At 37.7% G+C, this 15,790-nt stretch overlaps 1 protein-coding gene across 1 annotated transcript; it reads left to right on the forward strand.

Moving 5' to 3' along the window:
• Positions 1–3,808: 3,808 nt before the first annotated feature.
• On the forward strand, positions 3,809–10,261 carry FOXF2 (forkhead box F2). The gene is made up of 2 exons (XM_073550140.1): positions 3,809–5,262; positions 9,019–10,261. The coding sequence occupies exons 1-2, from the start codon at positions 4,281–4,283 to the stop codon at positions 9,183–9,185; spliced, it is 1,149 nt and encodes a 382-aa protein (XP_073406241.1). The 5' UTR covers positions 3,809–4,280; the 3' UTR covers positions 9,186–10,261.
• Positions 10,262–15,790: the final 5,529 nt, after the last annotated feature.

Below are 15,790 nucleotides of genomic sequence, written 5' to 3' on the forward strand. Positions count from 1 at the left end.
TTTTTTCACTACATGGACACACGGACAGCACACAGACAGCATACGGATCACATACGGATAGTACACACGGACACGCAGATAGCAGACGGATCACCCCCGGATGGCCTACGTGTCCACATCGACACACGGACACGGATAGCTCCGGTACCAGTTTTTCCAGTACCGGAATTATCTGGACGTGTGAAATTGCCCTTACTGCTACGAGGCCAGGTTTTGCCTGCGGAAAAATAAGGCATTCAAAACGTAATGTGTTTTTGCTGCATTTTTTGTGCAAGTTGCTGCATTTTAACTGCTTCCCAAAATCAGGTTTTGTTTAGTTTGTGATTTTTTTTGCTTAGTTTCTGCTGAGGTTTTATCGCTGCATTTTTATCAGGATACACTTATCTCTTGTGCATGCTGATAAAGTTTAGTGCATAAAAAATAATCTAATTCAACTGTATCAGTTTTTTGGCACCAAAAATGCAGCAGAACTTTACACCTGCGTTTTTTGCAGCTTTTTCAGTGTTTTTTTGCACCACCCATTCCTTTCAATGGGTGAAAAAGGCTGTAAAAATGCTAAAAGAAGTGAGGTGCTGCATTTTGCAAAAACGCAGCTCTTTGACAAAACAGGCAGGAAAAAAAAAAACAAGCTGTGTGCATGAGATTTCTGAAATCTCATAGACTTTGCTGGTACTGTGGAACGCAGCTGAAAATTTGCTTTAAAAAATGCTGCAAAAACGCAACATGTGAACATAGTCTTATGTAATTTTCCTTTAATTGGGCTCACCTGGCAAACTAATTATCACAGGTGTTTGAGATTTATCTCCATGATCCAAAGAACCCTGAGACACAATATCATCCATGAGTTTATTTGAAAAACAACATATTAAATCTTTACGACGCTTAAATCCTATTTGCATAATAATTTGGAACGCGGAGTATATATCACCGTAGACTTCCAAGTAAAGTAAAAACTAATGCAAACTTGTATTTTATACATCAGTTACCTAATCATATGTATACAAAATACAAACATGCGATAGACGTAAGAATTTGAAACACATGAACATTGCTAGCAAGACTAGCCTAAATACATGAACCTCAGTATGAATATGGGTAGTTTAAATATATAACTGCTAGCATGAACATAGGAGCACTAATATGAACATATAGATGCTAGAAGAAACACATAAACGCGAACATCAACATAGAGCTCCTAACCTTTCAACATTAATATGACAATGATGACACCAATGTAAACTGAAACATGAATGTATAAATGCTAGTATGATCCAAGGAGCAGCAGTATAGACATAGAACACAAATATGATCATATGGACACTAGCGTGAACATTAGATTGAACCTAAGCACTATAGCACAATGAACATAGGACAGAAAATATGAAAATGGGAAAATAAATAAATGCGACTATGAATATTAAAATGATAGTGTAATGAATATTGTATGAATAATACATATAAAAATAAATACAAATGTAACAAAGTGATAAAAATAATATATATGTTTATATTTGCAGCAATTTGACCAACTTTAGACAAACACATAAATTATGGAGCTCAATTTTGGAAATGTTATGTTATTTAAAGCACTGACAATGCTAGCTAAATATAAAGATAAGGCTAGAATTAAATATCTAAGAGGAAAGATGCTAAATGCACATTCTCATAGCTGTCTGTATTAAAGTATAAAGTCCACAGATTAAGATATAGAGCAAGGAGCACAAGAAAAGCAATGACACTTTATATTCTTCTTCTTCCTGAATACTATGGAAATGACAAGTAGTAAGTATATCACAGTTAGATGAAGTAAGAAAAGAAGGGCCTAGAGCTAGTTGGTGCTCTGGAAGGACAGTAGTGGTTGTGTGTGGCACAGCTTGTGATGCCTCACAGTGACATTAACCCCTCGCAGTCTCATGGGTCCTGCAGATTCCCCTAACCCTAAACATTGGGCAGTCATCAGGGAGCCTGGCCTGCTAGGAGGGGCGCAGCGCTGCACCTAGGGGTCTGGCAGTATGGCGTGTGGCTGTGTTGACCGAAATGTCTTCATGAGGTTGATAAATGGTGTAATTGCGTGTATTAGAGGAGGCAGTAAGAAGGGTTGGCTGCACACATGAGGAGTGGACAGGGGCCAGATGGAGGGGGTGGTCTCTTCCCTGCTCTACTCTGCTGGATGAGTCAGGGGGGTCTGAGGGAGAAAAAGCTAGAGAGGAGAATGATAGGTGGTCCTCTCCCTTTGAGGATCTTAAAGGGATAGCAAAGCTAGAGAGGGACCATGGCCACCAGCCTGAGGACACTGCTGGACATAGAACTGTACATGGTTGGAGCACCTGTCTAGTCCAAGCAGACCTTGGCCAGCGGTTCCCCAGCTCACTCCAGTTAATTGACAGGTCTCTCTGTGTGTGTTCATAAGGAGAGACTTGTCAGTCATGTGGGCAGGGGCGGGTAGAAGTCAGCTGGGGAAGTCACTGAACCAGTCAGGTCTCACTACAATCCCAAAAAGACTTTCCACAATATGTTTCCTCTGGTCCTGATTCCTGCTGCCTGTGGTTCCAGCAGCATGACTCTAATGACAGGTTCCCTTTAAAGCTCTTCTCCAGTGTAGACATACAAGCTGAATTATCAAAGAACAACAACTCTTCCAACTTCCTAACATATTGGTCACAATGCTAATGTAGAATCAGTAGATATATCCAGGCTCGGACTGTCCCACAGGAGATCAGGTAAACCCTCCGATGGGCCCCTGAGCAGCATTCAGCCCATACCACCTATATGAGCAGCTCACAGAACACTGGATGTACTATATACAGACAAAGTGTACAGAATCTCACGATTTATTTAGCAAGCTACTATTATTTCATAGATACATATGCTGAGATGACATAGAGTAGTAGTGTCCTCCATCATTGGTCCCTTTCTCAACATGGGTGCAGGAGCCCCTTCCCTACTAATCATCTTTCTTTCAACAAAGTAACTTTTATAAAGGAGAATTCAATTGCAGCAGCTACAACTCAGCCACTAAGTGCCCCAAAAAAAAAAAAAATGACCTGTATTTTTAGCCCCAAACCCAATAATTTTAAAATGGATCATTAACTGGCCCCAAGGATTGTGGATGATTACAGACAAAAGTACAGTGAAAGTGTCAGCAGGAAATTTAAGGACAAGGGTCAAGTAGAAAGCAGAGGAAGCTTTAGAGAAAAACAGCTATTTGCCTTTCCGGAGCCTGGGAAAGCTTTATCTGGATCACTATTGCTTTCATATCAGTGACCAGCCAGCTTTCCTGGACTCTTGCATGGTATAACAACATGGACGTGCAGAATCTCATGCTCCTAAATAAATACTTTCAATTCAGGAGTATAGGAAAGCTGGGTGAGAACTGTTGTTGAAGCTGTAATGGTAGTTTTATTGGTTGTCACCCAGCTTTCCCAGAATCAGGTAGATTAAAGAAGTAACATTTTTAGAAACTAATTTGGGTTGAAATAGTCTAAATAAACGAATGCAAAGTGTTCTGAGTGTTTGGTGATGGGTCTGGGACAGGTCACGGGTGGACAGACAGATGCCTACAGCTACACACTAGTAGAAGGGGGATGGGGAGGGCAATCTGGCACTGGATTCATCAATTCCAGCCATAACTACTACATAAAGAGAAGCTGCATATTGTGGGGGCTGCTGGGTGGGAGGCCGGTCTCTGCAGAGCTCCACTCAGTCCTGCTTTTCACGTGAGCACCACACAAGTCGCAGGCCATCCCTGGCAGTCGGTCCGGCAGTGGTCAGCCTGTCCTCCACCTTGCCTCTTGTGCTGCTCGGAGTCAGGGAGCCGCCTGCTGTCAGTCCCTGGTGCCGGCTGCTGGCCCAGTGCAGGGAAGTCCAAGCAGTGCAGGCATTGGGTGAGTGAGTCCCCACCCCACCAGCACTTGTCTGTCCCTCCGACTCTCTCCCTCTGCTGCTCACTACATTCTTGCTCTCATTTGCACTGCTTTTGCCTTTTGGGCGCATGCGGACTACAAGCTTTAGCAAATAAGAAATATCTCGGTAGTTTTTTTTCTGCAGGACACTCCGGATGGCAGAAAAAAACACTCTTTTTTTATGGACTGTACATGAATCTACGGATGGTTGGCGACCCAGCTCTGGATGTGAGCGCTGCTTCCTCTAGTACCACTCATCTCCAGCCTTGGACTTGATCCCTCCAGGGGATTTCATGTCCTCTGCTGCCTGCAGGAGGTCACTAGGTCACTGAGTCCTTGGACACTACCTACAAGTGTGACAGTATACTGTCAGTGTCCATGAGTATACCATCTGTGATGACCACGGAGAACCACAGCCAGCACTTGGATCCTTCAGCTCCCCTCACATCCAGCCCCACCACAGGGGCTCTGATGAGCCAGCAGACCACGGCCATGGACACCTCCTCCTCTTCTTCATCATCTTCCAAGAACAAGAAGCCAAACTCGGGGCTCAGACGTCCAGAGAAGCCTCCTTATTCTTACATCGCCCTTATTGTCATGGCCATCCAGAGCTCTCCCACCAAAAGACTGACCCTCAGTGAGATCTACCAGTTCTTACAAGCCAGGTTCCCCTTCTTCAGAGGATCTTACCAAGGATGGAAAAACTCTGTGCGCCACAACCTCTCTCTGAATGAGTGTTTCATCAAGCTGCCCAAAGGGCTAGGAAGGCCAGGCAAAGGCCATTACTGGACCATTGACCCTGCCAGCGAGTTTATGTTTGAAGAAGGATCTTTTAGAAGAAGACCCAGAGGGTTCAGAAGAAAATGCCAGGCTCTGAAACCAATGTACAGGATGATGAATGGCATAGGTTTTAGTACTTCTATCCTACCCCAAGGATTTGATTTCCAACCTCCACCTGCTTCTTTGACTTGCCACACTAATGGCTACAACTTAGATATGATGACAAACTCTATGACAGGAGGATACGATGGCTTGAGTGGAGGTCACCACGTCCCTCATATGTCCCCTAATCCTGGTTCTACGTATATGGCCAGCTGTCCTGTCTCCTCTAGTGGTGACTATGGACCTGACAGCAGCAGCAGTCCTGTCCCTTCTTCTCCAGCTATGGCCAGTGCTATGGAATGTCATTCTCCCTACACAACTCCTACAGCACACTGGACATCATCAGGTCCCTCTCCCTACTTGAAGCAGCAAGCCATGCCACCTACTAATGCAGCATCTGCAGGGATACACTCAGGCATGTCATCCTACACCTTGGAACAAACATACCTCCATCAAAACACCCGGGAGGACCTCCCAGGTAACTGTCTTATTATTATTATTATTATTATTATTATTATTATTATTATTATTATATTAGTGTTATATAAGTGTTGCCCCATAAAATAATTCTGATATCAGTATTCCTTTGCAAGAGACACATTTTAATTGTACTAAAAATACTACATGACATGGGAAAAGTACCACATTGTCTCCAAATATTCCTATGCATAATAATGCCTGTACTAGGTGGTTACTTTTTTATTCTGTCCCCTTAATTCAATTAAGTGTCAGATCATCACTAAATCACATCTAAATTGAAGTGTATTCATTAAATGAGTAAATGGAGCCACAAGTGAAAAAGGGCAGCGGATGGGTGAATGACTGTGCTCTCAGGTCATGTATAAATCATGCAAATGGGGCTCCTGGGACAACACGTTACACACATTCATCAGCATTAATATGTAGGACTCTATATACATGTGAAGTCCGAATATAATGTTTCTATCATTTATCTAATCCGATCTCTGTATTATCTTAATAAATGGCTATATATCTACTGATATATATATATACACACACTGTATAGATATATATATATATGCACACACACACACACTGAAGTTTAGAATTAACCTATCTCCCCATATGTATACACGTATATATAGATTAATTCTGGATACATATATTTTTGTATTTATTTATCTGCATATGTCTATGCGAGATTTATATACAGATCTGAAATGGACATACATATATAAATGCCTAAATAGATCTATATTCAGAATTATTCTGTATACACGGTTATACATATGGGGAGATATGTGAATTGAACGATAGATACATAAATACATTTATCTCAGCATGGAATATATCATCTATCTATCAATCATCTATCCATCCATCCATGCAGCTGGCTATAAAAATACAAAGAAGGGATGTCAAGCAGCAGAACATGGTGGATTTGTACAGGGAAATGTGCACATAGACCTTATAAATGCGGGTGGCAGAGGTTAACTAAACAAAGACAGTCTAGGCTGGACCACACCGGAGAGGATTTGAGCCTGACTTAACCCACATGAGAGTGGCCTCTTGTCCAATTTTATGGGAATTTCAACAAGTAACAACTGCAAAAAAAAAAATGTCTCAGTACATTTTAATACCCCCCCTTCCTTGAACTGCCAATCATCCTAGAAAGCAGGGAGACCCCTGCTTATCTGTATAGACATCCCTTATGGGAGGTTATTGATATAATCCCGGATTATGTACAGATTGCTTCAGCTATAAATCTATGATTTGATTTTAATTAGCATACTAGATAGCTTTCCTCCATCCACAGCTACAAAATCAGAAATAACCATTATCATGGCCTGAACTGTATAATAGAGATTAAATAGTGACTGGCCTCCAACCAAATACCTGGGTAATACCATGTACTGATATAAATTGATTGTAGGTGATATACAATATGTGAAGTGTATGCAAATACATATATATATATATATATATATATATATATATAGTGATAGATGCATATATGAATATATTTATGTATGTGTGAATTATATATAAATGTATATATATATATGTGTGTGTAGTCATATTTTTATATATATAAATGTGTGTATATATATATGTATATATATATATAGATGTATATATATATGTGTGTATATATATATACACACACACACACACACACACAAAGGTGGATAGATAGATTGATGTTAGACAGATAGAAAAATGATTGCTAATCTTATCAGCATGTTCCACTTATTATGGATCTGTTCCTTCAGCTTTGTATAACCCACCCCTGTATGGCAATGCTGAGATTCTCTTTTGTATCCACACTACATCTGTCTGCATACCACTAGAGAGAGAAAGAGGAAAACAACTGTGTTCTTGGGTCACCAGAAAAGATGTAAAACTGCAGACTGGAATCACAAGCTAGGATTTAAATAAGAATGTATTCCTTTTTTTGTATTTTTCTTTTTTTTTTTTTTTTTGCAATTCTAGGAATGCATTCCAAAGGAAGGAAACGTATAAAGGAAGGACCATTACAACACCTTTCTTTTATATCCATTCTTGGTTTAGAAACACAAAAAAAAGTGTTAAAACTGCACCAGAAAGATGTCTGCAACCTCTGACAACTAATCTTAAAGTCACAGTGTCATTTGTGCCCTGTGATTTGTTTCGTTCACTTCTAATTTAACAAATAATCACATTTCAGTGGGTAGCACAAATTAGAATGCACGTTTTGTACTTTGGGGCTATATTTTACAGCTGACGTTGTCGGTCCAATCACTTAATAAGAATAAGACCCTTTGTTTGTAAAAATATTATTTGGGAATTATTGAAACTTGCAATGGTTATCAGTGACCTGTGTGTATTGTAGTAGGTTTATTATGGTAAAAGGCCAATACCACTGACTAATAAATGCAAAGAGCGGCCCTTGATGTTGGGGGAGATAAGGGCCAGGACCCCTCATTCTGGATCTCGCCAATCTGATGTTTGCACTTCATTAGCACAAAGCCAATTCCAGCTCCAATTAGGAGCTCGTTAAAGTCAGCGCCCCTTGTCCATTCACCTGGAGGACAGGCAAGTGGCCGAGTATTAAATATTAATCCCATAATGAGGTGTCTGCAGCGGGTTAATGAGCCGGGGGTCTGTGCTCCCCACTTTACTGCCGCATTCCTGCCTCCATCTACATAAAACCTAATGGCTTGAGCCCTGCACTTTCATGTAGTAATACATCCAGTGTCAGGGCGGATTGGAGCCCCAGCGCCGGCTTTATTGAGGTGGGGAAATCCATATTTTCTCACGTTGTTAATCCATGGAAACTGATTAAATCTGGCTCATAACTGGGGAATGTGGAAACACTGGAGAAGGATGAGTGCCAGGGAACAGAGGAAGAATAGCTTATTCCAGTCATCTAGCTGTTATTTTACAGAAATAGTTTACTGAACTGAAATTATGTATAGCACAGAGTTCTGGAAGTCACACACACTGTACACAAATGGAAATACTGCAATTATACGTATGCAGAGATTTATCACCCACATAGACAGACATATATGTATGTATCTATTGCTCCAAAAAATAAAGGGAATACTATTCCATTTGCTACAGGCTGCTTATGTTCCCTTTATTTCTCTGAGCAGTATATACATAGATAGATTAACAGATAGATAACAGTATATATGTACATGCATAATATACATGTATGTGTGTATGAATGTGTGTTTTTCTGTATGCTAGCTTGCATGCTGCAAAGATATATTTTTCCTGTACACATATATATATATACACGCAATTGAGTCATACATAGGCACTGGGGACTCTTAATTTTGATCATATTTCTATATGCCAGCTTACACACTGTACACACAAGGATATATATATATACCTATCTATATGTGTGCATGCATGTATATATGTATATATAAATATATATATATATATATATACTGCTCAAAAAACAAAGGGAACACTAAACAATACAATGTAATGTTTAGTGTTCCCTTTATTTTTTTTGAGGAATACATATATATATATATATACACACACACATAAATAGTTACAGATGTATTTGTGTGTCTATATGTCTACGTAAATATTTGTGTGTACAGGAAAAATATATGTGCATCGTGATGATCAAGAAGAAATGCTCCGAATTGAGCTGATACCTATGAACATACAGTATATCTTGTAATTTCTTTGTTCCATCAGTTGTTAGGACCTAATGCTTTCTCCCTGTTGGTCGCTTCCAGCATATTAATGTGGGTTTGTGTTGCAGTGGGATTGCCTCGGTACCAGCACCACTCTTCCCCAGTGTGCGACAGAAAGGATTTTGTCCTCAATTTTAACGGGATTTCTTCTTTCCATCCATCTGCCAGTAGTTCTTATTATCATCACCATCATCATCAGAGTGTCTGCCAGGATATAAAGCCCTGCGTCATGTAGGGGATCGGACAGGACACAGGCACCGGGGCTCGGATCCTTCCTAATGTACTGTTTTACATGCGTTACCGCATTGTGTGTATAGTGCCCCAGCTGGACCCGGCTCATACCCTGCACTATACCCAGAGCTCCCAGTGCTGTATACCATCATGTAACTGCTGCCCTGCCTGACCAGGGTCATGTTCAGTCCTGTACTGCACTGTGGGCAGGTGGATCTGGATCTCATGTGCATCGTTTCGGCTTTTTATCTCCCCCATACCCACGGACTTGGTCATTTATTGAGGCACTTAACTGCATCATTGCCCTCCAAACACAGGTAATAATAGAGTTTCAGATGTTTACACTATTGTGTTCAGGAGATTATTTCCTATCCAGACACACAAGGATTTTTCCAGTTTTTTTTCTTGTTCCTCGAATGCACTTATAAAATATGTAATAAATGAACACATCAATGAGTTATCCAATAACTACCATCTAATTTATTACAGAGGACCTGTTTTCTTTTTCTTCACCACCATAAGGAATGTGATAGACCACTAGTGTCCACTTCGGTGCACAGTGTGACTAGAATCCATGTTGTTGTACCTGCAAAGAAGCGAATCAGTCCCCAATCCGAGATTACGGCTACGAAATCCATTCCTGTAGAGTAGAAAGAATGACTTTATTAGAATGGAAATAGACATCACAAATGTGGGTCGTTGTGTAAGGAAGTGTTTTCTAGCTTGTCCTTGTAAATATTTTCCATGTGAGTAAACCATGAATCATGGCTGATGTCATAAGATGATGGAATAATAATCTCCACAAGGTGGAAATGATTCTAGGATTCTAATTCCAGTTACAATTGCCGCCCCCGACAATGATTCCACCTCCAGATCAATGATCCAACCAAATGTAAAGACTAGAAAAGAAATAATTTACTATTAAAAGGAAACAAAAATCTGAAATGCTAGCAGAATCTGTATACTCCTCACACTATGCTTTGTAAGGGAAGATTATATTTGCACTTATGTAGTCGTGAAATATTGTTTTAGTATTCAGATGTACATTTTTTTCCCCAATAAAATGTGTATAAACGTCAATACAGGTGCGGTGTGAATATTGCTAGAGGGCTACAATGTACACCATTGTATAGTATAGAGGAAGCGTGTCATGATCGAGAATAGAAATGGTACCTAAGTGCTGGGCTCCCAGGCATCCTCCTCTCCCTGGTGGCTCGCAGATTCATGATGCTGCACTGCATATTGCCGGCTATATTTATTTTTCGAAGCCCTATTTACATTGAACCAATATAAACTGTGAATTGCCAGAAGTCTGCTGTTTCCTGTCGTGTTCCAGGATCCTATTAATAAAGGTTGATAGTAAATACAGGAGACTCCTGCAAAGTGCTGATGTCTCTGAGGCTGGCTGCAGCTGCACTGCTGAGCTGACATGTGACTGTCACAGCACAGACCATGGGCCTCACAGCAGCTGGGACTCTGTCCACTAATGTCTGTATCCAGAGACCAGCCAGAGAAACTGGATAATACATAGCCAATTTCTCTATCATCTATCTATCTATCTATCTATCTATCTATCTATCTATCTATCTATCATCTATCTGTCTATCTATCTATCTCTCTGTCTGTCTGTCTCTGTCTATCTATCTCATATCTATCTATCTATCTATCTATCTATCTATCTATCTGTCTGTCTCTGTCTATCTATCTCATATCTATCTATCTATCTATCTATCTATCTATCTATCTATCTGTCTGTCTGTCTCTGTCTATCTATCTCATATCTATCTATCTATCTATCTATCTATCTATCTATCTATCTATCTATCTATCTATCTATCTGTCTGTGTCTGTCTCTGTCTATCTATCTCATATCTATCTATCTATCTATCTATCTATCTATCTATCTATCTGTCTGTGTCTGTCTCTGTCTATCTATCTCATATCTATCTATTTATTATCTATCTATCTATCTATCTATCTATCTATCTATCTATCTATCTATCTATCTATCTATCTGTCTCTGTCTATCAATCTCATATCTATCTAGCTATCTGTCTGCCTATCTCATATCTATCTATTTATTATCTATCTATCTATCTATCTATCTATCTATCTATCATCTATCTAAAAATAAAAAAGAACAGGCGGCACTCAAAAATGGGAAACTATTAAATGTCCACAGAAAACTTTTTATGAGTCATATGTACAACAAGCTTGAGAAAGGTCCTTCAGTGCCGAAACGATGCCTGTTGCACATATGGTTTATTAACAGTTTCACCGGACTTTTTTGATGGTTTCTCACTCTTGGGTTTCGCCTGCTTTTTATGTTTTCATACTTACCAGAGGGCTGGCACCTCTCCTTTACTCTGAAGCTTATATATATATATATATATATATATATATATATATATATATATATATATATATATATATATATACTGCTCAAAAAAATAAAGGGAATACTAATCCATTTGCAACAGGCTGTTTGTGTTCACTTTATTTTTTCGATATATATATATATATATATATATATATATATATATATAGCCAAAGTAGAAAACTCTGTAGCACAGATTGGGATTGATTCCATTTTGGCTACTATTTTATTCCTGTTAGCACTATTTACTTGGGAGCATTCGCTTCATCACTCCTGATATATATATATATATATATATATATGTATATATATATATATATATATATATATATACACACACACACACACACACAGACACGTTTTTGAGTGACATTTCTGGAATATCAATGTGTAAAAATTAGAAGATTAGTGCACTTTTATATAACTTACCTAGTGCCTATTCATTCAGCACACATCATGTCATATAAACTGTAATTATATTAAGGTACAAGTTATAGAGCAGCAATCATTACTATACAGAATTATATCTGTATACCTAATGGGAAGTCACAAAACACCCTAGAGCTATAAAAATCTTTGGGTTGGAATCACACAAGCAGGTATTTTTTTTAAGTTTTTGATGCAATTTTTGAGCCAGTGTCACCACTTTGTCCAAAGAGAAAAAAATATGGTGAAGGAAAAACTAATACTTTTTTATGCTTTTTTTGTACACATTCCTGTGTTTGGACCAAAAACTGCATATACAATTTTGGAGATATAAGAAGTAAGTTTACCTATTTTTGCTTGTGGTATTGTTTTGGGAGGGGGCTTGTAAAAAAAGGTATGATTTTCATGCATTTTTCACAAATTTAATTTTGGTCCCACATTTTATGTGCATTTTCATGTCCCGTAGAGAAGCCTATGTGAATATGAATGGCAATAGTAAATAAAGCATGGGGAATTCTTACAAAAGGATAGTGATAAAAAAGGTGTGATTTAGGATTGCATTATATAGATGTATAGCTATCATATTGTCGCAGCACTTAAATAAAAGAAATAAAAATAGGAAAAATGACACGAAAAAACATTGCAAAAAATATTTACTGAAAAAACTAAGTGTGAAATCATCTTAAGATATATCTGTGCATTACAAGGTCATGTCCTGCACATGTTCTCTTCTAGTCATTTGTATACCACAATTGTAATATATATACCTATGTATGATATTGTCATTATTCTTACATCTTAGTATTACAGAAGAGGTAGAAGACAGGTGTCTAGAAACATCTGACATAAGTTCCACGAGCACTGATATGTCATCCCAAGCTGTCATCCCAAGCTGTCATCCCAAGCTGCACAGATAGGAGCTGCCGCCTCCTGAAATGTGTTGGAATTAAAGCCCCTTACAATAGCCGAACTCAAGAGTTAATAGAGCCCTCTTAGGTGCTGCCAAGCTTCAGATAGACCACTCTAAAAAATCAGTCAGCAGTTGTTTGCCTGGCCAGATAAGAAGAATTGGTACATGGTAAACTCTGCACCATATCTGAAGGAGGCACTAAGAGACCCCTAATCCAGTGATTGCAGAGGTCAGGACTATCGCCCTGCTCTCAGGAATATTTCACTTCTCATCTGGACAAAACGGCAAAGTGTAAAAAATGGTAATTCTGCATCATTTATTATTAGGCTGCAGTCATATATGGGGCAATTCTGTATGCAGCTGGTGGAGGAGACGATCCTCAAAATGAAGAGCTATCTTTCCTTTTTACTTCTCTTGCTGTATCCACTTCTGGCTTTAGCTCACAAACAAAAGGATTAGCTGGCATTAAGAAATAGCAGCACTGTAGTAAGAATAGGGTCCAAAAAGCCCCCCAGCTGAAGCTTATGTAAACCCTCCAAGTAGGGAAAAATATGGAAAAAATAAAAGTAGAGGCAGCACTCCAGGGGGATAGTAAAAAAAAAGTGGTCTACCTCACCCAGCCATATATATATTTGGGTTTACAGAAGGGTAATACATGCTTCATATTATTTATATATATATATATATATATATATGTCGATTGCATATATATATATATATATATATATATATATATATATATATATATACTGCTCAAAGAAATAAAGGGGACACAAACAGCCTGTTGCAAATGGAATAGTGTTCCCTTTATTTTTTTGAGCAGTATATATATATGCCGATGACATATATATATATATATATATATATATATATACATATATATATATATTATATATGTATACTGTATATATGCTTTTATATATACATATCTCTGTGTGGGGGTGTATATATATATTTCATATTATATAAACATCATCTACAAAAGCTAATGTAAATAGATTGATGTAGATCTATCAATCTATTATCTATCTATCCCATATCTATCTAATATCTATCTATTTATCTATCTAATATCTATCTATCTATCCCATATCTAAAAAAAAGTTACTGCTTGAGAAAGGTCTGCACTTAGGACCGAAACGTCACCACATGGGCTATTAAAAACCACTTTTTTCAACTTCAATATGGTTTGCTGCCTCAATCTTTTTTGATTTTTATCCCATATCTATCTATCTATCTATCTATCTATCTATCTATCTATCTATCTATCTATCTCATATCTATCTATCTAACTATCTCATATCTATCTATCTATCTATCTATCGAATATCTATCTATCTATCTATCTATCTATCTATCTATCGAATATCTATCTATCTCATATCTATCTATCTCATATCTATCTATCTATCCCATATCTATCTATCTATCTTTCTATCTATCTATCTATCTCATATCTATCTATCTAGCTATCTATCCCATATCTATCTATCTATCTATCTATCTATCTCATATCTATCTATCTATCTATCTATCCCATATCTATCTATCTATCTATCTATCTATCTATCTATCTATCTATCTATCTATCTATCTATCCCATATCTATCTATCTATCTATCTATCTATCTATCTATCTATCTATCGAATATCTATCTATCTCATATCTATCTATCTATCTATCTATCTATCTGTCTATCTATCTATCTATCATTACAAATGTATAACAGGTAATGTGCAATTTTACTGCATAGTTTTAGTTTATACTCTCTAAACACAGAAAACTCAATACAGCCAAACTACATATATTGAGATGAAAAATAATGAAACCTGCATGTAATAAAATGACGGCATCTTGGAATAAGTCACCTACTTTTTGTTTTTAGCAGGTGATAACGCAGACCTTTATGTTACTTTTTTATTCCATACATTGAAGTCTGTGGAGTAAATTATGCACATTTTCTCCATATGTATTTTTCTGTAATGTAACCAAAAATGTTGCTTGATTTTGTACAATTACGCACTTTTTGCATTGTGGTGTGAAGGAGGCCTGAAGACATAAATGCAGCCTAAATAAAGGTAAATTGATGAATGATTTTATACATTGTCCAGTTAGAAATTCTGAATGTACATTAATCTTAAATCAATCTTAGACAAGGATCTTAGAATGGTGAATTCCATGAACGCACCAGCAGAAATGATTCCAGGACTTAAACAGAATGATAAAACTGTATGTAAAATGCAATGATTCTTTTTTGTAATGTATTATAATGTGATTTTATTGAATTTTTAATTGTCTTTCAGGTGGCATTTATTATATTCAGAGTAATTTTTTGCATACATTTTTTTACACTGTATGTGAATAATAATACTAATCTTTTTAATCTTTTTATATAGCGCTATCTTATTCCGCAGCGCTTTACCGACATCATCACTGTCCCCGATGGGGCTCACAATCTAAATTCCCTATCAGTATGTCTTTGAATCTATCTTTACAGCGGCACAACCTTGTTGCCATGCACACAGAACTACAGGACTGGCCTTAGACTGCGTTCACACATTCAGTATTTGGTCAGTATTTTACATCAGTATTTGTAAGCCAAAACCTGGCCTTACATCATTAGCAAAGTTCGGCTCAGAGAACTGCAGAAAGTCTGGGTTTTGCCATCCTAATATAGTAAAAAATGAGGTCCGTATTTGGCCTATATAGCACCACATTAAAGTGTTTCTTGGCTGCGTTTGCACCTGTGGTTTTTTTTTTTGCTAAATATTTTTTTCTCTGTAGCTAGTCTAAGGGCAAAATTAACATTAGCTTCCCTCCCTGAAAAATTACAAATAGACATATTACAATAAAAAGTACTACAGAGAGGTAAGTGTGACAAACCCCTTATCATGG

The sequence above is a fragment of the Dendrobates tinctorius genome, unplaced genomic scaffold (genome assembly GCF_039654945.1).
Source record: "Dendrobates tinctorius isolate UK_male_01 unplaced genomic scaffold, ASM3965494v1 ptg000163l, whole genome shotgun sequence".
In the NCBI taxonomy this organism is placed as follows: Eukaryota; Metazoa; Chordata; class Amphibia; order Anura; family Dendrobatidae; genus Dendrobates; species Dendrobates tinctorius.